Source organism: Peromyscus eremicus, chromosome 5 (genome assembly GCF_949786415.1).
Source record: "Peromyscus eremicus chromosome 5, PerEre_H2_v1, whole genome shotgun sequence".
In the NCBI taxonomy this organism is placed as follows: Eukaryota; Metazoa; Chordata; class Mammalia; order Rodentia; family Cricetidae; genus Peromyscus; species Peromyscus eremicus.
In genome coordinates, this window is record NC_081420.1 from 101,329,804 (window position 1) to 101,352,319 (window position 22,516).

Sequence of the window (22,516 nt, forward strand, 5' to 3'; positions counted from 1 at the left end):
AGTCCACGGAGTGACTTCCACTCCTCGGAACCGGCTATCTGACAAGGTCCGCGGGCCCCCGCCCCCGGGTGAGCAGCACCCCCTCAGGACCCACTGTTCCAGCTGCCGCCAGAGGTTCTTCCCGAACTCACCTCCCTACCGCCCGGCACTCGCTAGCGCGGACCTCGCCTCTCTCCGCCCCGGCCCCACGTGCGCGCGCGCGCTCTCCAGCTCTGTCCCGGAAGTACTTGGCGGAGCGAGGCCGGAAGTGCGCAGGCAATGCTCGCGGCGGCGGCGACGGCGGCGGGAGGTTCGGTTGTCGCCCGTTGGCCGCGCGGCGCCGCGCTCGGCGGCCGCCATTGCAGGTCAGGCCGCGGGTGGGGGGCGCGGGAGGCCGCGGGGAATGAGGCCGGAGGCGGGAACCGGGGCGAGAGCGCGGAGGGGCGGCCAGCTAGGGAGCCGGGGCCGGGCGGGGCGCGCGGCTCGGGGAGAAGAATGGCGAGCGGAGGGGCGGGGAGCGGGCGGGGGAGGGGCGCATGCCGGGCCAGGGAGCTTGAGGGCCGCGGGGGCCGAGGCTAGCCCTCTGCAGGCCGGGGGAGCTTGGGGACGGTGAGCTGTACAAGGACGGAAGGAAAGGAGCGAGCGAGCTGGGCGGAGTGGGAGAAAGGTGGAAAGACTGGCGGAGCGCGGGCGGAGGACGGAGCAGGGGGCGGCGCGGGCCGGATCCTCGAGGTATGTGCGGGGGAAAGGGGCTCAGTCCCCCGTCGGGAGGTGGCCTAGAGTAGAGTGGACCTGGAACCCAGAAAGAAGCGGGAATGGCAGAAGGAGACTTAAATGGGTGTTGGGCGGAGCTGACAGAAATGGGAGGCTTGTTCCAGGGGACATTTATTTTAAATCATGGTGGGGGGGGAGGAAGTTGCTGGGAGACATTATTTGGAGGGTAGTGGCAAAGTGATCTCGGGTGCTTTGTGGGTGGAGTGAAGCCTAGAGTTGAGGAGGGTGGTGTCCTAGAGAAGCGGGACTGGGAACAATTTTAGATAGTATTGAATGGTAGAGGAAGGTAGTTAGTTGAAAGAGGAATCTTTGGGAGGAGGATAAAGGATTTGAAGACTGGTGGGGGCTGTGGAGGAAAGCAGTTTAAATAAGAGGGGGGGGTAGTTTCTTAGGGAGGTAGATAGAGGGCTAAACACCTTGGTAAAACAGTTCCACTAGTAGTCTGGGATAATTTGAAGGGAGTTGAAAGCGGGGAGAGGGAGTTCGAGAAAGTGGGTGGGCTTACAAGTAGAAAGAGTTTGTCCAGTTGAGAGAGTGGGAGGGGGTACAAGGGTGGAGGAGATAGAAGAAATGAGAGAAGAGTCTAGCAAAGAGGGGAACCTCCCTCGCAACTGCCGCGCGGCCAGAAAGGGTTGGGAGGAAGAGACTGTAATGCCAGGAAATGGAGGAAAGGTTGAGAGGGGGTGGCAGAGTAGCAGAAGATGGAGAAAACCGGAGTAACTCAAATCGACCGAAGCCATCTTTTCTACCCATTGTCTACAAATAACAGTAATTGATTCCCTCCAATGGAGGAATCCTACCACGTGATGGGAACGTACCACGTGTATGCATAGTATCTAAACACGTTTTGAAAACATTCTTCACTAATGAAAAGTTCGGAAGCATTCAGTTCCATTTCCCCTCCACAGCCCCTTTTTGGAGGGGAGCAAATGTCTCACTTAAAGTAGTTTAGACTTTAACCCCATCAAGGTCCCCTTAGAAATTAGGATCAAACATTCCCTCCAGTCACAAAACCACCATGACACTGGTAATAAAAGTGATTTGTATTCAGTCATATATAAAACTTCCTCGATTGCTCATTTGGCAGAAAGGCACATAGAGAAATAGTTGTCATATTTAGAGAAATGACCTTCTAGAGCTTAATTACTGAAGCAGTTTGGTAAACCATGACTATAGTGTTTGAATTGTTCTCCAGTTATAAAGTTGATTTTGATGACCTGATTTTATAGGCTGTTTTTATTCATTGTAAACATTGACAATAGTTATCAGTGTGGTATTAGTGACAGTGACATATACTAAGAAATGTTTAATTTTTTTTATGCTTTAAAATGGCTAAACCATTTTGCCCTATTTTTTGAAGAAATGAATTTTAGAGTGTAGTTTTGAAAAATTACAACAGATTCCCTTTAAAACAGGGAAAACCAAAAATACTGGTGGAGGTAGTGCCTATCTTGTACATTGGTTTAATCCACAGCAGAAAAAGTGACAGACAGCACAAGATGTTTAGATGTGTTATAATGGACTTTTTTGTTTGTTTGTTTCCAGACAGGGTTTCTCTGTGTAGCCCTGGCTGTCCTGGAACTTGCTCTGTAGACCAGGCTGATATAATGGACCTTTATAAAAAAAAAAAAAAAAACATTGTTTAGTCCTAGAAAATTTTGTATGTTGTTAAATCATTAAATCACAATCGTTTGTTTTTCTCTTTGTATGATTAGCTATATATCATAATCACATTTTATTTTGGGAAGTTAATGGAGGGTCATTGATCAGGCTGTTCTTCAGAATATTTATATTTGTAATCCTTTATATGTAATGGTTTAGAAAGCAGAGGGTGAGAATTGAGTTTGGTCAGAGATTAAAAGGAACCTATGACAAAAATGTCCTCAGTCCTCATGGCTTCTTTTCCTCAATGAGGGCCAGAGGTTTAGGGTATAATTTTGAATCTTGAAAGTGGCATTGAATTTGACTTTTAAAGGTTTCAGAAACCTAAATGTGGATAACAGCTAGCTTAATTGTTAACTACTTTGATGTATTACCTTGGATTATTAGCTACATTTGAGACAAGTTACAAGGTTGCAGTTTTGTAGAAGGAGGCCAATTGCAAGGCAACTAGATCTCAGAAGTACTGTATGAGAAGGGGCTAGTGACAGGACCAAAGAAGGACCATACTGTGGAGTGGTTAGTGTCACATTACCTTTACTACTTACTAGTATGTGACCAGTTGCTGAACCTTTGGCTTTTCTTTTTTTCTTTTTCTTTTTCTTTTTTTTTTTTCTCGAGACAGGGTTTCTCTGTGTAGCTTTGTGCCTTTCCTGGATCTCGCTCCATAGACCAGGCTGGCCTCGAACTCACAAAGATCCGCCTGGCTCTACCTCCCAAGTGCTGTGATTAAAGGCGTGTGCCACCACCGCCCAAACCTTTGGCTTTTCTAATCCTGTTTACCTATCAAGATTGTGATGACTATGCAGGATGAAAAGAGATAATCAGTAAATGTTCTAAAAGATTAGCGATATGAGAGCTCTTTTTATATTGGATAACACTGCTGCTTTTCTAAACGAGCCAAATCTTAGACGACCTAGAAATGGTAGTTATCTCTTAGTGTTAGGATGAAGTGAGACTGAAGACTCAGAAATTGATGCCTTACAGAGAATTTTCATTGTAATGTTTTTGTTCTTTGTTACTACTAACAGAATTTGGCTTGTTACAGGTTAAGCATTATTCAATTCACATGAGAAGTGCTTCAGATTTTGGAATATTTGCATCAATTTAGCAGATGAGCATATTTAAACTGATAAATCTGACAAACCTGAAATTTGATACTAGTGCCCTGATCTGCTTTAAATTTTTCATATTTAGTAGCATTTCATGTTTTCAGATTAAAGGTATTCTGCTCCTACTATACTTGACCTCCTCTTTTGCAGGTTTTTTCTCCTGCCTAGTCTCAAGGAGATAGGTACAGATTAAGATGCTCACTGTCATACTCATTTTTGTTTTTAGAAACAGGATCTTACTGTGTAGCTGGGTAGGAATTCAGTCTTCCTACCTCAGCCTCCCAAGTACAGGGATTACAGATGTGTACCACCACAGCTGGCTTTTCATAGCTTTTTGAATAAAATACATGCTGACTGGAGTACATGTTCATACTCCGTCAGCTGTATCCTCAGTTCAGCACTTAATTTAGCCCTGTGGATAGTTGTCCAGTGATCTCAAGGAGCAAACAAAGGACTAATAGAATTTAGATGGTGCAGGAAATGTTAAGGCATGAAAGTAGAATTTCAAAATTTATTAGAAAGAATTTAAACATTCCCCAGTGTTTCTTATTTGGTAAATATAACCTCATATACACAAATCAATAAATATAACCATATCAGTACATAGGTGCATCCAAGCTAGACTGACCCACAGAGCTTGCATTTCTTTTTCTATGTATGTAAAGCACCTAAGTAGATTTATCATAAGCTTTTACAGGCTTGATGGGGTACAGCAACAGAATATCCAAGCTGTGTGCTATAGAATTACTATTTTCCAGGGCATTGCCAGATGTTTGCCAGTATCAATAGAAATAGCTCAGGCAAGGCCTCCTGCATCTGTGTATAAAGATGTATGTTTTCAAACTGAAGCCCCATGGGTAGGTATGCAAGTGCCACTTCTTAGTCCATTGTTGTTAGTTCTTACCCAGGAATCTGAGAATGCATTGAAAATACCTTGTATCCACATTGTCTCTAATCTTATCTCACTCCTGTGAATAAAAAGCACATGAACATTGAAATTAGTTTTCAGGAAGTGTGGTATTTTGGTACATGTGTATGATGTATGTATGTAAATGTGAATATGGAGGACAACCTTAAATTCAGTCCTTGTCTTGTGCCTTGAGACAGTGTCTTGGTGGTGGTTTCACTGCATACCTTCAAGTTTTCAAGGGTTTGTTTGCCTTTGCTCCCATCTCACAAGGCCACTGCCATTTCAGGTGCTAATGCTGCATGTTTAGTGTTTTCATGAGTTCTGGAGATTTGAACTCAGGTACTCATGCTTGCATGGCTGAACCTACTGAACCATCTCCCTAGTCCCAGGAAGTAGGTTTTATCTTTTTCCTATTCTTAGACTATGCTGTTCACTTACATGACTTACCTGTCAGTTTCCTTAGACCACCTTATTTTGCTGTAGCTTACACTTCTCATCATACACTGACTGCATCATCAGTTATCAGAAGCTTATTTGAAAGAATTTGGTGTGCAGCACTGGCCTTTTACAATCTGTGTATTGCATACTTGATAAATTATTGAGACTTTTTTATTACGGAATTTTTTTATTCATTTTTAGATACCACAGATCCCCCCTCTCTTTCCTCTTCCTGCCCCTCCAGCCTTCGCCCTGACACCCCACCTCACGTAAGCTGAATTGCTTACTTCACAATCTGAAAAATTAGCTGTTCTCAATAGGTTATTAGTCTAAGCAGTCTTGCATGTGTTATATTTAGTCATGACTCTAGTGAGTCATAACCTAGGTGTTGGCCCCTAGTCATTTAGTGACCTGTGTGTGATCATACAGTAGCTTTCCACTTTACAAGCTAGAACCTGAACTTGAGCCTTTTGAATTTGGATTGTTATCCTTTTACTTCAGAAGTGCTTTGGAAGTAGGCTTTAGTGCCACATGCCTTTGATTCAGTGCTCAGGAGGTTCAAACAGAAGGATTGCAAATTCAAAGATGGACCTTGTCTCAAAAAACTACTTAGGTTAGGGTCTTCCACTGGTCTTGTTTGAAGCTGATAAATTGCCTTTTCTTGGGTGGGGCCACAACCTATTTTGGTGCAGAAGCCTAACTTACTCAAAGTTCTAGTCTTGCTGTTGTGAACAGCACTTAAATATGTTGTTACTGAGTGCCTAAATGCCTTTTCATTCTTGCTGGCACTTGGTTTTGTCCTCTGGGAAGGGAAAATCAGGTAGTGATTTTAAGTAAGTTTTTCAAGTTTCCTGTCTTGGTTTTTTTTATACTCTAGTTGAATATGTGCCATATATGAATAAGTGATTTTATATGTGTATGACCCAGTATCCTCAACTGCAAAGTAGGAATGAGTACCTCTTATTAGAGTTGCCATGTTGATTAAAATACCATGTTCGCATGTGGTCCCTAGTGACAATTCAAAATCTGTTAGCTGCTGATGCAGTGTTTTTGGTGCTCTGGGAAGAGGTTCTGTCATAATACAAGCCTCCTGGAGGTCCAGAGTGGTGATAACCAGTAAAGAAACCTATTAAATGGCATGCTGGTGCCAGCTGTAGTCCTAACTCTCTGGAGGCTGAGGCAAGAGTAGATCTAGAGTCCCAGGCCAGCCTTAGTTGTGTTGCAAGCCCTTGGCTTAAACAGGAAAAAACAAAAAACTGGGGAAAAAATCCTGATTAGTGTTTTTGCTGCGTTTGAGTACAATTATAATACCTTTTACACCATGGTTGGATATGTTGTCTCATTCAGGGGACAACCAGAAACTAGCTTTGGTCCCCCAGTCCAGTCAATCTCAGTCTCTCCCTGAATGGCAGGCACAAGGGCAAATGAAGCCAGGTGGCATCAAGCTTTTAGGGTACTTAAAATCGCCACCAGGTGGCACTGTTGTATAGTGTATAAGTATTTTTCACATCTAAGGGAAAGGTGGTCACTAGTTGAGAGTCACATTAGAATGGCATGTGTCTTTAATTCCATGACTCAGGAGGCAGAGGCAGGTGGATTCTGAACCTGCTCTGCACAGTTCCAGGGTAGCCAGAGTTACATAGTGAAACCCTCTCTCTCTCAAAAAAGAAATTGCTGGGTGGTGGTGGCACACACCTTTAATCCCAGCACTCAGGAGGCAGAGGCAGCAGACTCTGAGTTGAGTCCAGCCTGGTCTGTAGAGCGAGTTCCAGAACAGGCTCCAAAGCTACACAGAGAAACCCTGTCTGAAAAAAACCAAACCGAAAAGAAAAAAAGAAAGAAATCACCTTATGATTTGCTGGAGTATACCTGAGTGTATCACAGTCCAGCTGTTGTTGTCAGCAGCTGCACTCTATATGTCCAGAGTCAGCAAGGAGACTGAGCCCTTATTATGGCATTGCTAGTAGAGAACATGTCTAAAAGCACTTAGAAAAGTGCCTGTCACACATTGGGCTGGGAATGTAAAACCTTTAAAACTCGGTTGGTAGAGTGCTGGCCTAGCATGTATGAAGCCCTGGGTGAGGTCCCTAGCAACACATAAGCTGGAGGTAGAGGCAGGAGAATCAGAAATTCAAGGTCATCCTCAACTACATGAAGAGTTCAGGGACAGCCTGAACTAGAGATCCCCTCTCAAGAGGAAAAGGTACCTATCACAAAGTTAAAAGGTAAATATTAGCTATAATTATTGTTGACCTAAAGGTGTTTTTTTTCTTTTTTCTTCAGTTTTTCAGTTGCTTTTTTAAAGAAAGAAGGCTCATGGTGCAAATTGTTATTTCCAGGTGAGTACGTTTTAAAATTTTACTTAGCTTGAGTGTCAAGGGCTATCCTGGTTTCACACTGTTATGGAAGAAGTAGGGTCCACGGGTATATCTTACATAAATATTTGCATTAAGATCTCTATTTCAGTTCCCAGCACTGCCCAATTTCCCAAGAAGTTGTATTCAACAAAGAGCTCCTTTGGGCCTCTGATGGTGGTGTAGGTGTAGGAGACTACTCATCCTTCACCACTCAAAAATCTTGTAACCGCCAGCCCTTTGCTTGCAGTACGGGGGCTGGAGGCCTGGCAGAATGGGTGCTGATGGAACTACAGGGGGAGATCGAGGCTCGCTACAGCACCGGATTAGCTGGAAACCTCCTGGGAGACCTACATTACACCACTGAGGTGAGGGGTCTTTTTTTTCCTGCCTTATGCCTCAGTAAAGCACGCTCCACCGAGGTGGTGCTCCCAGGCCCAGTGTGAGGACTGCCCTCGGGTTTGTTGCCCGAGGGTTAGCCAGTCTGCCGAGCTGTCTGCTTGCTGTTCTCCCACCTCTGCAGTAGCAGGGAAATGGAGCCTTGGGGGATCTGCAAGGGTCCTGAAAGTGGAAATGCTCTTTACATGGGGCTAGAAAGAATAGAAAGGGACAAGGGTGGATTGTCCAGTACGGGACAGATTAGGGACTGAGAGGTGCCAGCATTCCTGCCAAGAGCAGCTTTCAAAGGCACCTGAGAGGAATGGCCTTGCCCTCAACCTCAGGCATCTCCTTCTTGTTCTGCCAAAGGGAATCCCTGTGCTGATCGTGGGGCATCATATCCTGTATGGGAAAATCATCCACCTGGAGAAACCTTTTGCAGTCCTTGTCAAACACACTCCTGGGGAGCAGGACTGTGATGAGCTTGGTCAAGAGACTGGCACTCGGTACTTGGTGACAGCACTCATCAAAAACAAGATTCTTTTCAAGACTCGCCCTAAGCCTATTATCACCAACGTTCCCAAGAAAGTATGAAAGAACCCCGGATTTTCCTTAGAGAGCGGCCAACTCCTTGGACTCGTGCTCCGTTGCCACCTCGAGGACGGCTGGACGGCTCCCTGGGACCACAGGGAGGGCCTGTTATGAATACAGGCCACCCAATGGGTGTGAACTCAGAGCCTTTCCTTATGGCAGCAGGATCTCTTGGTGGAAACCTGGCTCCATTTCCAAGGAATCCAACTTCTTTTCCAAGTTCATCAGGCTCATTGGCTTCAAATCCAGCACATTTTCCTGCTGGTGCTCGTGACCCAAGCATGGCTTCTTTCCCAAGAGGGATGAACCCCACTGGCACAGGTGCAGTTTCTTTCCCAAGGCCAGGTGGCCTTTTGGGACCGGGACCGGGACCAGGACCAGGTTTAAACCCTAGAACAGGGGCTCTTCCAGGCCCAGGGCCTATGTCTAACCCCAGATTAGGGGGGCTTCCTGGCCCTGGTCCTATGGCCAACCCAAGGGCAGGTGGGCTCCTGGGAGTAAGTCCTGACCCCAGAAGTGGTGGCCCTGTGGGCCCTGGATGTGTACCCAACCTGAGGGCAGGTGTTTTATCCTCTGGTACTGGTCCTCCCAATCCTAGGCCAGTCGGCATGGGCCCTGGACCAAATCCTAATCTGAGATCAAGCTTTTTAGGTACAAACCCGACTCCTAGGTCAGGTATGTTTCCAGGCCCAGGCCTGGGGCCTAACCCGAGAGCTGGTGGCTTAGGTCCAGGCCTTGGACCCAACCCGAGAGCTGGTGGCCTAGGCCCAGGCCCAAATCTGGACACCAGAGCAGGTGGCCTCTTGGGTACAGGATCTGGTCTTAACTTAAGAATGGCTGGACCTCAAGGCTTAGATCTTGCCCCTATTCTAAGGGCAGCAGGTCTTTTAGGAGCAAATTCAGCTGCTTTCTCGCAAGCTTCTGGAAACATGGGCACAAACCCACCTAACATGACAAGAGTACCTGGCCCCATAGGCCCAAACACGGGTCCTAGCTCTCGAGGAATTGGCCTTTCAGGGCCAAATCCCTCTGCCATGTCAAGGGCTCCTGGCCCCATGGGCCCTAATTCAGCTCATTTCTCAAGGCCAGGTGGCCCAATGGGGGTAAATGCTGGAGCCTTTCCAAGGGGGACAGGATCAGGAGGACTGAACCCAGCTGCCTTTTCTCAGTCTTCTGGCACATTGGCTTCAAATCCAGGTACCTTTCAGAGGTCTGCTGGTCTCCAGGGCTCAAATCCAGCAATTTTCCCAAGAGCCTCTGGGCCACTAGGCCCCAACCAGGCTAACTTTCCAAGGGCCACTGGTCTGCAGGGTCCAAATCCAGCTGCCTTCCCGAGGTCTGCTGGTCCATTAGGCCCGGGTCAAGTTGCTTTCCCAAGGTCAGCTGCTGGGCACCTGGGCTCTTCTCCAGCAGGCCCTGTGGGTATCAACCCAGCTCCTTTTGCAAGACCGACAGGGACCCTGGGTCTTAACCCAGCTTCCTTTCCAAGGATGAATGGCCCTGTAGCCAAGAGTTTGGTCCCTTTTCCTAGGGTAGGCAGCCTCCCTGGTTCAAATCCAGCTGCTTTCCCCAGACCAGGGGGTCCAATGGCTGCGATGTACCCAAATGGAATGTTACCCCCTTAAATACCATTTTTCTTCCAGGGCCACGTTGTTTTTCCAGCACTGTGGTTCTGGGCTGGGGCTGTCTCTTAGATAAAAGAGTAGATCTGGAACTACATACAGTCTGAAGAACACAGCTGGGGCTCAAGTTCAAATGAGCCTTCTTTTTCCTCTGCTTTTTTCCTTGACTGAAGGCAAAATGTTACTTGTGAGACACGGACTATGGCAGATGGGGTGATCCTGGCCTCAAGACAAAGGATCTCTGGCCTTCTGGAAGCCTGCTGTGCTTTTGTCCCACAGCTGTCTGCTCCTTGTTTCTGACTAGTTTCTTGAATTGTTCTTGTGGACTTTTCCTCAGGGATACATTGGCCTGCAGGTCCTAATTCCCCGCTCACCACTGGAGAATTGGCTCACTTGCTGTCTAGTGATGCTGCATTGGTGAGCGGACCATGCTTCAGTAACTGACCTGGGCACCCTGGACCTGGCCATGTTCTACTGCCAGACCTTTCCCTGGGGGCTTGAACACAGAATGTTGAGGTGGACACTCAAGTCACAGACCCACCACATTTCTGCTAGACTGGGCCTGCAGCTCCTTTCTCCTGGGACTTAGGTGGCCAGATTTAAGGCTCCTCTGATCATCCAGCTCCCTCTCACACTGGTACTCCCAATCAAAGAACCTCAAAATGTAAACTGATGTGGAGGGGAATTGGGGAATTGGGGTGGGGGTGGAGGGATGAAAGGGAGAATCACTGTGCTTCGTTTAGCCTGATGTGAAGGATGATTGGTGTTTTCCTGCATTGTATCTTTCTTACTGTTTCTTTAATAAATGGGATGAGAGGGCTGCTGCTGTCACTCCATTCTGTCCTCTTCCACAGCGGCACGTTTAACCCCCACATGTCTTTGTTTTGGTGTGACAACAGCGCTGTATTACCTGCCGTCCAGCATGCTCGCATTGGAGGGAGCAAACTTTGGTTTAGCTTCCAGTCTTCTCTTTCTGTTTTGTGGAGTAATTGGAGGAGCACTGGCAGGTTTTGGTTGGGAGAGTTTTCATCTGATAGTTATTTCATGAGACTCAGACTCACTGATGCTGCACATGCATGAATGTTCATGAGCAGGGTCGTATCAGGGTGGCCTAAGTGGCTTGATTTCTGAAACTGATGTACCTGTGACACTTTACCCTATTTTTGAAATGTTTTTAAATCAGCATTTTTAACTTTGGAGTGGTGTGTGCGCACACTTGTGCTGGTGATGTACATGTGGAATTCAGAGGACAATTGAGGGATGGGGCAGTGGATCCCAAGGATCGAACTCAGGTCATCAGGGCTATCAGGAGAAGCGCCCAGGTGCCCAGCAGCTGACCTTGGGAAAGTAGTAGTAGGTACCTTTTACTCTGAGCCATCTTGCTGGCCTCTTACCCTACTTCTGAATTCTACTGCTGTCATTTCTACCATTAGTCCTTTTAAAACTAGAGAAAAGGAGCCAGGTTTATTAAGTACAGGAGGACATAGTTTTGAGATCCCAGCTGTTTTTTTACATCTGAACTGTGCCTCTAACCTCATGTGTTGAAGGCTTGGTCTCCAGCGAGGCTCTTTGATGGAGGTAGGAGGTGGATTCTTGAACATCACTGGAGAAGCAGCTCTGTTGATAGTCATGCTTTAAGAGCTCATTGGGAAGTGGTGCAGACTTCAGGAAGCAGAGCACAGCTGGAGAAAGTCAAGTCACTGTGAACATAGCTTGAGGGGTGTGTTTTGTCCCTAGCTTCTTCTAGCTCTCTGCTTCCCTGCAGCTTCTAGGTGAGTAAATTTACTTGAGGACAGGCTCCCTTTTATGATACTCTGCCTCACCATGTACCCAGAAATGGAGTCAATTGATAGGATACCAAAATGTGAGCCCCAGTGAACCTTTCCTCCTGAAGTTCACTTTGGTACTTTGTCACAGCAACGGACACACCAGCATTATGTAAGGGTTTTTATTTTGTTAAGTGCAGTAAAAAAATTGTTGACCTGAAAACAACAAAAAAGCTAATCTCCAAGGACGATGAAAATGACAATGCCAGAAGCAGCCGCTCGTGGTTGCCAGCAACAGGTTGGCAGCTGCCTTGTCACCTGGAATTGTTTGCATTTTGTGTTATCAGGGCTTGGTGGGCCCAATAAGGCCAACTTAACACTAACTATGGGGTCATCGAGCTCCTCTGAGAGAAAGGTGGCTAGGACCAGTGGTGGCTGGCCAAGGCACCATCAAGCTGCCATAGCAACGTTAGGAGTACAAGAAACAGCACCAGAATGGCACCTGTGGTGAGCAAGAGGCGGAGGTGTGTGTGTGTGTGTGTGTGTGTATGTGTGTGTGTGGAAACTCAGGTCCCTAATGGTGCTGCACAGTACTCTGAGCAGTGGAGAAGCTGGAAAGTGTGCAGACTACTGGGGCCCATCCAGCTCAGGAGATGCTATTACTTGGCATTGGAACAGCCAGGTCCAGCCAAGTTGGGGTTGAAACTCTTAAAGATTAGTGTTAAGAAAGAGGAGCTTGCCGGGCAGTGGTGGATCCAGAGGGAGTTCCAGGACAGGCACCAAAACTACACAGAGAAACCCTGTCTGGAAAAACCAAAAAAAGGGGGGGAAAAAAAAGGAGCTTAAAGCAGCCAGTGTTTCAATCCCATGGCCCTTAGAGAAGAGCTACAAGAAAGGCCTTCCTGAGCCAGAAGTTGGGGGAGGGTGAGCCCTGCGTGGGAACACCACAGCTTGGATGGTGAGGAGCTACAGAAGGCTCGCCAGAGAAGAGGACAGCTGGTGGGGGAGCTAGAGCAAGAGATGGGTATCAAGTCGGGCGGTGGTGGCGCACACCTTTAATCCCAGCACTCGGGAGGCAGAGGCAGGCGGATTCCTGTGAGTTCAAGGCCAGCCTGGGCTACCAAGTGAGCTCCAGGAAAGGCGCAAAGCTACACAGAGAAACCCTGTCTCGAAAAACCAAAAAAAAAGAGATTGGCATCATTGCTGGTGGAGCAGTTTGGGTAGAGGATGTACAGTGCTTGAGAGCCGCAGGACCTCACTGAAGAGCATGCATTAATTCCAAGGAGACACTGATGTTTACCTTTAAAGATAAAGGGTGTGTTGCCAGAGGAGATGTGCTGCTGGTGATGTGGACCTGGGGGTAAAAAGTCGGCTGAGAAGAATGTGGAACTGTGGAAGGGGCCCTAGCACCTGCTTTGCACCTAGCCTCACCATGCAGGTGGTTTTGACGCAGCAAAATCTTTGCTCTTTGGTACCCAAATAAGATGGGGATTGGAGAAGAACTGGCTAGACACCTTCCATGTGAGCTAGAATGGTACTCCAATGGTCTCATGAATGAGAACTGCAAAGAACCGGGTCGGCCTGCAACTACAAGTTCAGCAGGGCCTCAGCTCATCTGAAGTATTCCACTCAAGGAGATGGTGACCTTTGAGATGACTAAGCAGAAAGGGAAGGTGCTGGTTAGCCTCTTGAACAGTAGACTCACAAGGGGGACTTAAGTTCCATACTGCTGGGCAAAGGTCAGCACCAACTACCCAGAGTGGAGAGGTGGTCCTGGAGAAAGAGGAAGCCCGTATCTTCAGTCTGCATCCTCACTTGATAATGCTGGAGTAGAGAACATAGACATCAGCAAGAAGAATGACAGGTGGAGCTCTGCTAGCAGAGTCCCGGAGGTGCAGAAGGAGAAGGCAGAGTTAAAGCAGCTGGGGTGGGAGGGGTGAGGGACATTGGTTGTGGCCCCTGCAATGACTGCAGCGGCTGTAGGACAGCATCGAGAAAGATGGTAGAGCTTGTGAAGCAGGAGAAAGACCATCCTGAGAAGCGGGTCCTGGGAGAGCTCTGCTGCACTCTATGAGGAATTCCCACCTATGGTATGTCTGGCCACCTGGAGGAACAGGAGCAGCTCCTGGATTTGAGTTAAATAAGGATCATATCCTTAGTCAGAATGCTTTCTAAATAGTCAGGGAAAACTTGAGCTGGAGCATGAGCAGCCTGCATAAGCAGCAGCAAGAGTTCTCAACCTCCTCGGCCATTCCTGGACAAGGAGCTTCTTGGGAAAAGAGGGCTGGTCATAGTCCCTTTGCTGGATCCCGCAGTACAGAGGATGGCCCCAGCATGTTGCCACCCCTAGCCATGCAGAGCATTGAGAACAAGATCATTAAGTATAGACAGCCAGAGGACTGCCATGGCTTCATCTAAGACTTCAAGGAGAGGGATGGCTATAAGTCCCATGTTAAGGTTGTGTACATGGATACGTAGGCTAGAAACACAAATCCAAGGAGGTTTTCCAGAAGCCATACTGCTGCTTCGATCTGAAGGACTTGGACAAAATGAAGCTAGAGCTCCGGCTGCACACTTCTGCACTGTGACTGCCTGAGAGGCAAAAGGCCCATGCATTGTGCTCAGTGGCTGTGCCAAGAACATGATATGAACATTGTCACCAAAGAAAGCCACCTCCCTTCTGGTTCCCTCCCACCCTTAATGTTAAATAAAGTTCCCTCCTTATTTAAAAAAAAGCAGGTAAAAATAAATATGTTTACAAATTGTAGAAATAATACAAAAGAGGCTGAAATTGTCAATGAGGAAAAAACAAAATGAGTCTCATTGTATAAAGGCTCCTCCCTTGTAGAACAGGGATCCAGCTGTAGAGCCAGTTTAGTTTTGCTGCTGAAAAACCTACAAAATAAATTAGAAAATCCAGTCGAGGTCAAATGTTGTAAGCTCACTACTGTCTCTGCATCTTTAATCTGAGGAGAGTCGAGCACAGTACAAGACAGAGGAGCTGACGGTCGGACAACCAGTTTTCACCCAGAGTCCATTGTCCTGTACTAACCTTCAAGTAGAAGAAGCTGAGGAGAAACATCCTTAGTGGAGTCAGCCCTGTGCTTGGCTGACTGGATTGCCTCCATTGCAGTGTTCAAAATAGTTCACTTCTTAGCAGAAGGGCCCAGAACAACCTCCTTTAAACAAACGGCTGCTGCTTCCCGGCCACCATTAGTTGGGCTTGACATCAGCCAGCAATTTTATTGGAAACTTGAGGTCTGTGTGCTGTGGCAACTGTAAGCTACACATGGAAAACCCTTGTATTCATGAGAGGAAGGGAAATCCCAGGGTTTGCCCATCTGTGGTTCAGAGCGCACATCATTCCTTTGTAGGAAGCACCTGTGTACACTGTTCTCCACCTTAGGGTTGGTTCTGAGGGGTTAGCTGGCCCCTGTGAGAACAAATGTTTGGAAAATGTAGAAGCAACCCCTAAAGTCAAAGGCTTAGTCATGATCCCAGGTTTTAGAGCCAAAAGTTAAGTCTGGTCTGGATTTCAAAACGATATAAAAAGCTCCTCATCACTCCCCAAAAGAAGAGGGGAAATCAAGCAGCTATGAGGGGGTGTGAGGGGAGTGCTGAAGTGACTGGAGACTGCTGGACCAGTTCCAGCTCTCGTTGGTTTTTCTGGACTGAAGCAGCAAATGGAGGAGTATCCATTACCTGGCCATAGGATTCCTTGGAGAAGCCACTGAGGAGAATGGATGGTCTCGAAGATGACCAACTTGGATTTGAGGGTTCGTTTGGGCTTTCCACTGGGGATGATTGTCGAGAACAGGTATCTGAAGTCACACATGCTAACCAGCTGCCCAGGTACTGACAGTTGTAAGATGAGGAGCAGTGTGGTCAGAAGTGATGTTCTTTCCATGCATGTAGGGAGCAACCTTGTAAGTCTTGTAGGTCTTGTAAGAGTTCGTGCTCTGCCACGTGAAGAAACTTACTCATGAAAAATGGAGAGAGGACTGCTGCCCCCCCCCATAGAAAACAACAACTAAGAACGACTATGTGCCATTGAAGAAAATGAAATATCGAGTAGGAAGTCTAGCCTCGGATCAGAGCTGAATTTGAGAGGAATCAGGTATGAATTAGCCAAAAAACTAAGACTTCCCTGAACACATTTGAACTTCCTGGTAGATTTGATCTGCCCAGCAAGGTCTCTTGACAGTTTTGGAATCCTTGTAAAAGTCTGAGCAGTTTCCAGTTGGAACACATTCAGTCCAAGGCCTCCATGGTTTTTTAGCACCATGACAATCTCTTTGTCCCTCCTGTCAAATTATTTTTGTAAGAGACAGGATCTCATGTAGCCCAGCCTGGCCTTGAACCTCTGATCTCTTATATCTATCTACCTTCCAAGTGCTGGGATTACACCCATGACACCTGACCAAACTTTCCTTTATAATATGCACAAAAAAACCCACTAAACTTAGTACTTACTCCTGGTGGCTTGGCCCATCTCTGGGATGTTTTGGTGTGGAGTGGAGTCTATTACATAAAGCACCATTTCTTAGACCCTGTTTTCTGACCAAAGATCAGGTTTCCCAGCCTTGTTATCTCAGGCACAAACTTAATGCATTGATGGCTAATTAGAGGTTGGGGAAGGGGTACTAGCTGGCCAGACTTGATGGGCACGTCGCTTACATCTCATCATGTTCAAGTGGACTAGGAGGACACTTTCCTGAAGGCTGTCATTGCTTCTGTACCAGTTGTCACAGGATGGAATTAGCACTTGGTTTAGCACATTTCTGGGTTCTCTGTAGTTCCCAGAAGGAAGTAAAATCTTTTCTCAGAGATCACTGCCTGTGCAAGGGCAAGCAGACAGGTAGCCTGAAAACAAGTCCATCTGCCCCGTGCCTGAAGAATCAGTGCTGCACTTCCAGAGCAGAGCTACCCAGGCCACACCAGTCACCGTTCTTTGCATTTCAGATTTGTCCTTTCAGCCATGAAACTAGAACACAACACTCCCTTCTCCCTCCCACCCTGTCTTTTCCATTCCCCTCCCCTCCCTTACCCATTGCACTTTCCCACTTTACTCGGGGTTATATCACACCTCCGCAAAAGCTAGGCTGTACTGCTCTGGCTTTTTCCCACACCTCCGGGCAATAATGGCCAGATAGAGCATGAGGAGGGCCACCCAGTAGCAGCCATACAGGATGGCCCCAGAGACTAGGAAGGCTAGTTCAGTCTCACTGAACAAGTCCTGACAATAAGCTGTGTAGGCTAGGCCCCCTAGAAGAACTGCTACCCAGATGGACACAGGGATTAGGCCAATGAAGTTCACTACAATGGTTTTTCGGCCAGAAGTGCCCCAGCCAGACTTGTTGATGGTAGCAATGGCAAAGATCTTGGCTGGCAGGAGGCTGGACATATAGAGAAGGGAGTAAAGAGACATGAAGATCATCTCTGCATTGCCTCGAAGGAAGCAGGCATATGTAGCCTTGATAATGCCCACCAGCTGCACCGTCAGCAGGAAGAGGAGAATGTTCCAGATGCGACCACGGTAGAAAAGTTGTATGACTGTGGCAATGAGGAAGAATGGGAAGAAGCCTGTGACCACTGATTCATAGGTCATCCAGAGGTGGTGCTTATGGAACCACAGAGAATTATAGAGCCATTCCCGGAAGTATGACTTGCTCCAGCGGGTCTGCTGGTTGAGCCATCGCAGGTACTTAGTGGGGGTCTCTGTGAGGCACTTAGAGCGTGCTGTGTACTTAGTCCGGTAGCCAAGACTCAGGACTCGATTGGTCAGGTGTCGATCATCCCCAAAACTGCACTTGCTGCCTAGGAACTTCTGATGGTACCAGTCCTCCAGGAACTGCTGAAGGAGGCTATTTCGGTACATGCCCAAAGGCCCACTGATACATTGTACACAGCCAAAGTAGGACTGGCAGGCCCGCTCCACGTTGAAGGCCATCCAGTACCTCACGCTGCTCAGGAAGGAGATCCATGAGTCATACTTGTTGAGGATCTGTAAGGGAACAAAGATGCTGTGTTCATCTGAGGCCTTTCTACCCTGAGTAGTACTGCTCACACTAGAAAGGGTAGAAAGGCCTACTGCTCACACTCCTGAGCATTAGTTCTAGACTTCCGAGAACGGAGGAGTCTGAAACTCAGAGTGGCCATATAAAACCTCACTCTCCAGCACCAGCTCCACCTTTACGCCAGCACCTCCTCCACTGATTGATTCCCAAGTAAGATGCTCCAGTAGTCAGTGCCTTGTCTTAGGAGAGGCATTGGTGGTGGCAGAGAAAAGGGCTTGAGGAAGAAGCAGAAAGCAAAGCCACTCTACCTGTCTTGCTCCTTGGCTGGTAAGCCTTTAAGAGGACATGACATGGCCTGCAGTGTCCTCTGGTTCTGCGTGCTCAACATACTGCCTGTAGCTCTTTAGCCTGTGGTCCCTAAAGCATGGGCTTTTCAAGGAACCTGCTTGGGAGCTACCAGCTACACTATCAGTCCAAAAGGAAGTAGTTTCTGAGACCTGCAGTATCCAAATCCTGTGTCCTTCCAAATACAAATGTTTTGAATTTATTTTAGTGTGTGGGTATTACCTACTTGTCTGTCTGTGCACCACTGGCATGCATGCCTGTGGAGGCCAGAAGAGGGCATCAGATCCCCTAGAACTGTAGTAATGACCTCTTGTGAGTCCTCATGTAGATGCTGGTGATCGAACCTGGGCTGCAAGAGCAGCTGTAATCTTAACAGCTGAGCCATCTCCCCAGCCTCCCACTTCAACTTTTCTAATGCTCCCCTCCCCTTACTCATGTTCACAAAGAGCAGGAAATGAGTTGGGCAGTCAGAGAAGTGAGCCCTTGAAGGCCAGCAAAAGCTATGAGGGAAACTGCTCCCCAGATTCTGGTAAGTCCAGAGATTCATTTCCCACGCATTTTCCACTGGGTTTAGAAACAGAAAAGGCCAACCCCAACCCCCAGGAACTCCTGGTTACTTCTTACTTGGACATCTCCTCCAACGCCCCCTACTTGAGGATCTTCTTCCAAGACGTGAAGCATCTCAACGGTGCAGGCTGGATCCAGCACAGTGTCAGAGTCACACACCTACAGGGAAGTGCATTGTCAGGTTCTCTGTAAGTTCCCTCCCGCTTCAGGAAGCTGCTCCTGTCTGAGGAACCTGGCCCCCCTCTCACATTTACTGCCAGCAAACTGCTCTATGCTAGGTAGAAAGGGTGGGGGGACAAAGGGAAGAAAGATGGACAGCTAGCTGACAGTTCAGGTACCATGAGGCTAAGGAGAGCGCCCCAGGAGATGATGTCAGGGGCTACTGCTGAGGTGATCTCATAAGTAGTTTGCTAACAGTGCTCTGATTTCAACCCTGGCCTCCTGGTGAACCTATGGCCTGTGATAAGAAGGAGTCTACCTGCCCAAAAGCACCTCCATGAGATGAAGCTGCTGCCCAAGTATTCTGTGCTTGGAATCTTGGCCAAGTCTTTATGACAGGTATATGTGACCAACAGCTCCTCTTGTCTGATCTACTCTGAATAAGCTGGAAGCTGGCAGCAGTTGCCAACAATCACACCCTGCATCAAATCCTGTCTGCAAATGTAGCTCCTTCCCTCACGGTCTAACACATAACTATTAGTTGCACCTGAACTCTGGGTACACACACCACGGTGGCTGACTTCCTGTCTGTCTGTCTGTCTGCCTGCCTGCCTTCTTTCCTTCCTTTCACTTTGAGATAGTCTTTTTATGTAGCCCTGGCTGTGCTGGAGCACTATGTAGACCAGGAAAACTTCAAACTCAGAGATCTGCCTCCCAAGTGCTGGGACTGAAGGTGTGAGCTACTGTGACCAGCCTTTTCTGTCTGTTTTTTGAAATTACTGAAATGGTCCTGGCATTGCGTTGGGCAAGGAAACTGAGTTTACTAACCCATTGACTGGACTCTATGGTCACTGTTCTCAGAGCAGATGAACTTAAACCCTGTTCCATCGAAGCTTTTACTAAAGTTGCTGGCATAAGACCCTCAATTAAATTCCCAGAAGCAAAATTAAATAAGGCTGCCTCTGACACCTCAGTCTTCCCGGTTCTCGTTGTGTTAGAAGACAGGGTCGCACAAACAAGCAGCAGAATGCTAAGGGGGAAACGCACAGCCATCAGCACCAGTTCTGCTTCCTCTGCCCTCCCCACCAGATGTCCTTCCATCCTGCTGGAGCTGGGGAAGGTCCCAGGGAGCCTCCGTCCAGAATCCCAGAGCCTCCTCAATTAAAAGGCCAACTGCTCGATACGGCTGGTCTTGGCTCAGTGACCATTTCTAACCCCTTCTCCATGCTGCTTTGCTTCATCCACTTCAGGAAGGTCCTAGCTAAGCAGTTAGGGAAGGAAGAGTAATGTCTGCCTGGTGTCCCCACTGGCTGGGCAAGGGTTTCCCCACAGAGAAGCAGATACTCTTTAGCAGGGCTGTTGGAAGGCTGGCTGGAACTCAGCAAACACGCACTGAATGTAACTCAGGGCTGCCTTAGGTAGGGCCCAGGACCATCAAGAGTAGAGCATGGCTGCTTTAGTGGGAGTCTGTGAAGGTCCACCAGAACACACACAATCAAGAGAGGCCAAGCAGCTTGGCTCCTCTGCTTCAGGGACTGGCTGACAAAGTTATTGTTGCCTGAGCATTTGTCAAGACCAAGGGCTTTTTCTTGTGTTTCTGGGTTCTAAGAAAAGTCTAACAAAGACCCCGAGTCCTCAGGGAAAGTGCAGAATCAAACAGCCTTCTAGGCACATCCCTCCTTACATGCTTGGGTCCATGGAGTTAGGAAAAGAACATTTAATATCATTCAAGGATGAAGATGATGCCTATGAGATGGAATCAGTACACAGTGAGCTACCAAAACAGCCACTATTCTTCCAAGTGTTCATAAACAATCGGCAGGAGCCTTCGGCAAATGTAGACAAGGGGTTGTGAGGAATTCTGGACCAGAACCTGGGCAACTGAGTTGTCTGTTTCTAGTTGGTACTGAAATGTATACTTGTAATCTTTTCTGCTCTCTCTAGTTTGTATTTGGAATTTTGAGCTGTGTAAACCTTGCAGTCTAACGGAATGTCCAGGCTGGTGCCAGTCACCATTTGATCTGAGCAGGGTCTGTTTAGAGTTCCAGACCTGCCAACACTGGAAAAAGGAAGTTGGTCATTCATAGACCCGAGTCCCTCCAGCTGCTGTGTCAGACATGACTTAACACTAGGAAGAATGGGACTTTGTGGTCCTAACTCAAACAAAGCTGAGTGGTTTTTAGCAGAATCCTTTTACTCATTATACTTAATTTTTTTTTTTCTCGAGACAGGGTTTCTCCTTGCCTGTCCTGGATCTTGCTCTGGAGCCCAGACTGGCCTCAGACTCACAGAGATCCACCTGACTCTGCCTCCTGAGTGCTGAGATTAAAGGCGTGTGCCACCATTGCCCGGCTACTTAATTTTTTTTTAAGATTTATTTTTATGTCAGGTGGTGGTGGCACATGCCTTTAATCCTAGCACTCGGGAGGCAGAGGCAGGTGGATCTCTGTGAGTTCAAAGCCAACCTTGTCTGCAGAGCGAGTCCCAGGACAGCCAGGGCTACATAGAGAAACCTTGTCTCCAAAAAAAAAAAAAAAGAAAAGATTTATTTTAATGTGTATGGGTGTTTTATCTACATGTAAGTCGGCACCACATGCATGCATCATGCATTGCCTACAAAGGCCATAAGAGGGCGTCAGATCCCCGGAACTGAAGTTACAGAGGTTGTGAGCTGCCATGTGGGTGCTGGGAATGGAAGGTGGGTCCTCCAGAACAGCCAGTGCTCTGAACTGCTGAGCTGTTTCTCTAGTCCCTGTTCAGTCACCCTGTTGCCAGTAGTGAGACAGACACAAGGACTAAAAGCAAGCCGTGGATAGACCGCCTCATAGGTCTGTTGTTTGACCTGAGGCAAGTTATTCTCCAAACTTCTGTTTGACTTTTCTGTGAACTCCGAAGAGCAGTTCTGTTATAAGCAGAGCTATTCTAAGTGTTAGAAGAATGGATATATTTGAGGCACCCCAACAGTGCCCTGTATGAAGTCAGTGCTGTGCACCCGGTTGCTGTTGTTATGAGGACATCAGTTCAGGGGGCTGCCCAGTTACCATCAGAACCACTGCCCAGGCTTGGTCAACTCCAGGGTTTCTTCAGCACTGTTATGCCTTGTTTATGGGCAAGGAGGATGGCTACAACACCAAGACCCACGGCACGTTTAAAGTTGCTGGAGGAGAGTATGCCTGGTTGGCCACACGTGCTGTGTGCACACACTCCTAGGGAGGCAGACTTACCTGGATGTAGTCCACTGAGTTGCCAAGGGCCTTGAAGGCTGTGTACATGACCTCACGCTTGCCTCCCCATTTCTGCATGATACATGAGAAAGTGCTGGCCCACACCACGGCTCGCACGCGCTCCATGCCTTCCTGCAGGCTGGCCTCTGTCTCTCCTTCACCAGCTTCATGGAAATTGCTACGCCACACAAAGAAGCCAGCTTGCTCAGTGCCGCCCAGCACCTCGTGGAAGATGTCCAGCATGTAGGCATCTTCCTGGCGATTGCCATCCACTACCATGACCACCTTGAGGTTTGGAAAGGAGATGCGCTGAGCTGAACGCAGGCACTTGCGCAAGTACTCAGGGTCCTCTTGGTAGGCAGCAATGCAGAGTGCCACCGAACGTTCCTTCAGTGGGCGCTCTGTCCTGCGCATGCGTCGGTGCTCCAGGAAGGCAAACAGGCTCTGGATGAGCAAATGTAGACCCAGGATGGCACCGTAGAGGCCGAAGGACAGGTAGTGCTTTTCTGTGTGGATAAACTGGTAGCCTGTCACATAGGCTGCCAGGATGCCCCCAAGCACCACCAGGGCAAACAGACTGGTGCCCACCACACGCAGGGCTGTAGTCAGCTGTACCGGCAT

The 22,516-nt window shown here is 47.9% G+C and overlaps 4 protein-coding genes across 6 annotated transcripts in view; 2 read left to right on the forward strand and 2 right to left on the reverse strand.

Moving 5' to 3' along the window:
• The window catches only part of Utp4 (UTP4 small subunit processome component), a 32,853-nt gene extending 32,596 nt beyond the window's left edge, over nt 1-257 (reverse strand). The window contains exon 1 of the mRNA XM_059264060.1: nt 132-257. The gene's annotated coding sequence lies outside the window, so the exon portion shown is untranslated. The remainder of the gene's footprint in view (nt 1-131) is intronic.
• Chtf8 (chromosome transmission fidelity factor 8) lies at nt 236-8,198 on the forward strand. 2 transcript variants are annotated; one of them, XM_059264064.1, is made up of 4 exons: nt 236-344; nt 7,156-7,211; nt 7,477-7,594; nt 7,974-8,198. In XM_059264064.1, the coding sequence occupies exons 2-4, from the start codon at nt 7,189-7,191 to the stop codon at nt 8,196-8,198; spliced, it is 366 nt and encodes a 121-aa protein (XP_059120047.1). In that variant the 5' UTR covers nt 236-344; nt 7,156-7,188. The 2 variants fall into 2 exon arrangements, with proteins under 2 accessions (XP_059120047.1, XP_059120048.1); XM_059264065.1 differs by lacking the exon at nt 236-344 and adding an exon at nt 532-711.
• Nucleotides 8,195-10,683, forward strand: Derpc (DERPC proline and glycine rich nuclear protein). Its single transcript, XM_059264061.1, has one exon. The coding sequence runs from the start codon at nt 8,195-8,197 to the stop codon at nt 9,818-9,820; it is 1,626 nt and encodes a 541-aa protein (XP_059120044.1). The 3' UTR covers nt 9,821-10,683.
• Nucleotides 10,065-22,516, reverse strand: Has3 (hyaluronan synthase 3). Of its 2 annotated transcripts, none has more exons than XM_059264063.1 (3): nt 21,896-22,516; nt 18,570-18,671; nt 10,065-10,313 (listed from the first exon to the last, which is right to left on the reverse strand). In XM_059264063.1, exons 1-3 carry the CDS (start codon nt 22,514-22,516, stop codon nt 10,251-10,253), a joined length of 786 nt encoding a protein of 261 aa, XP_059120046.1. In that variant the 3' UTR covers nt 10,065-10,250. The 2 variants fall into 2 exon arrangements, with proteins under 2 accessions (XP_059120046.1, XP_059120045.1); XM_059264062.1 differs by lacking the exon at nt 10,065-10,313 and adding an exon at nt 16,642-17,587.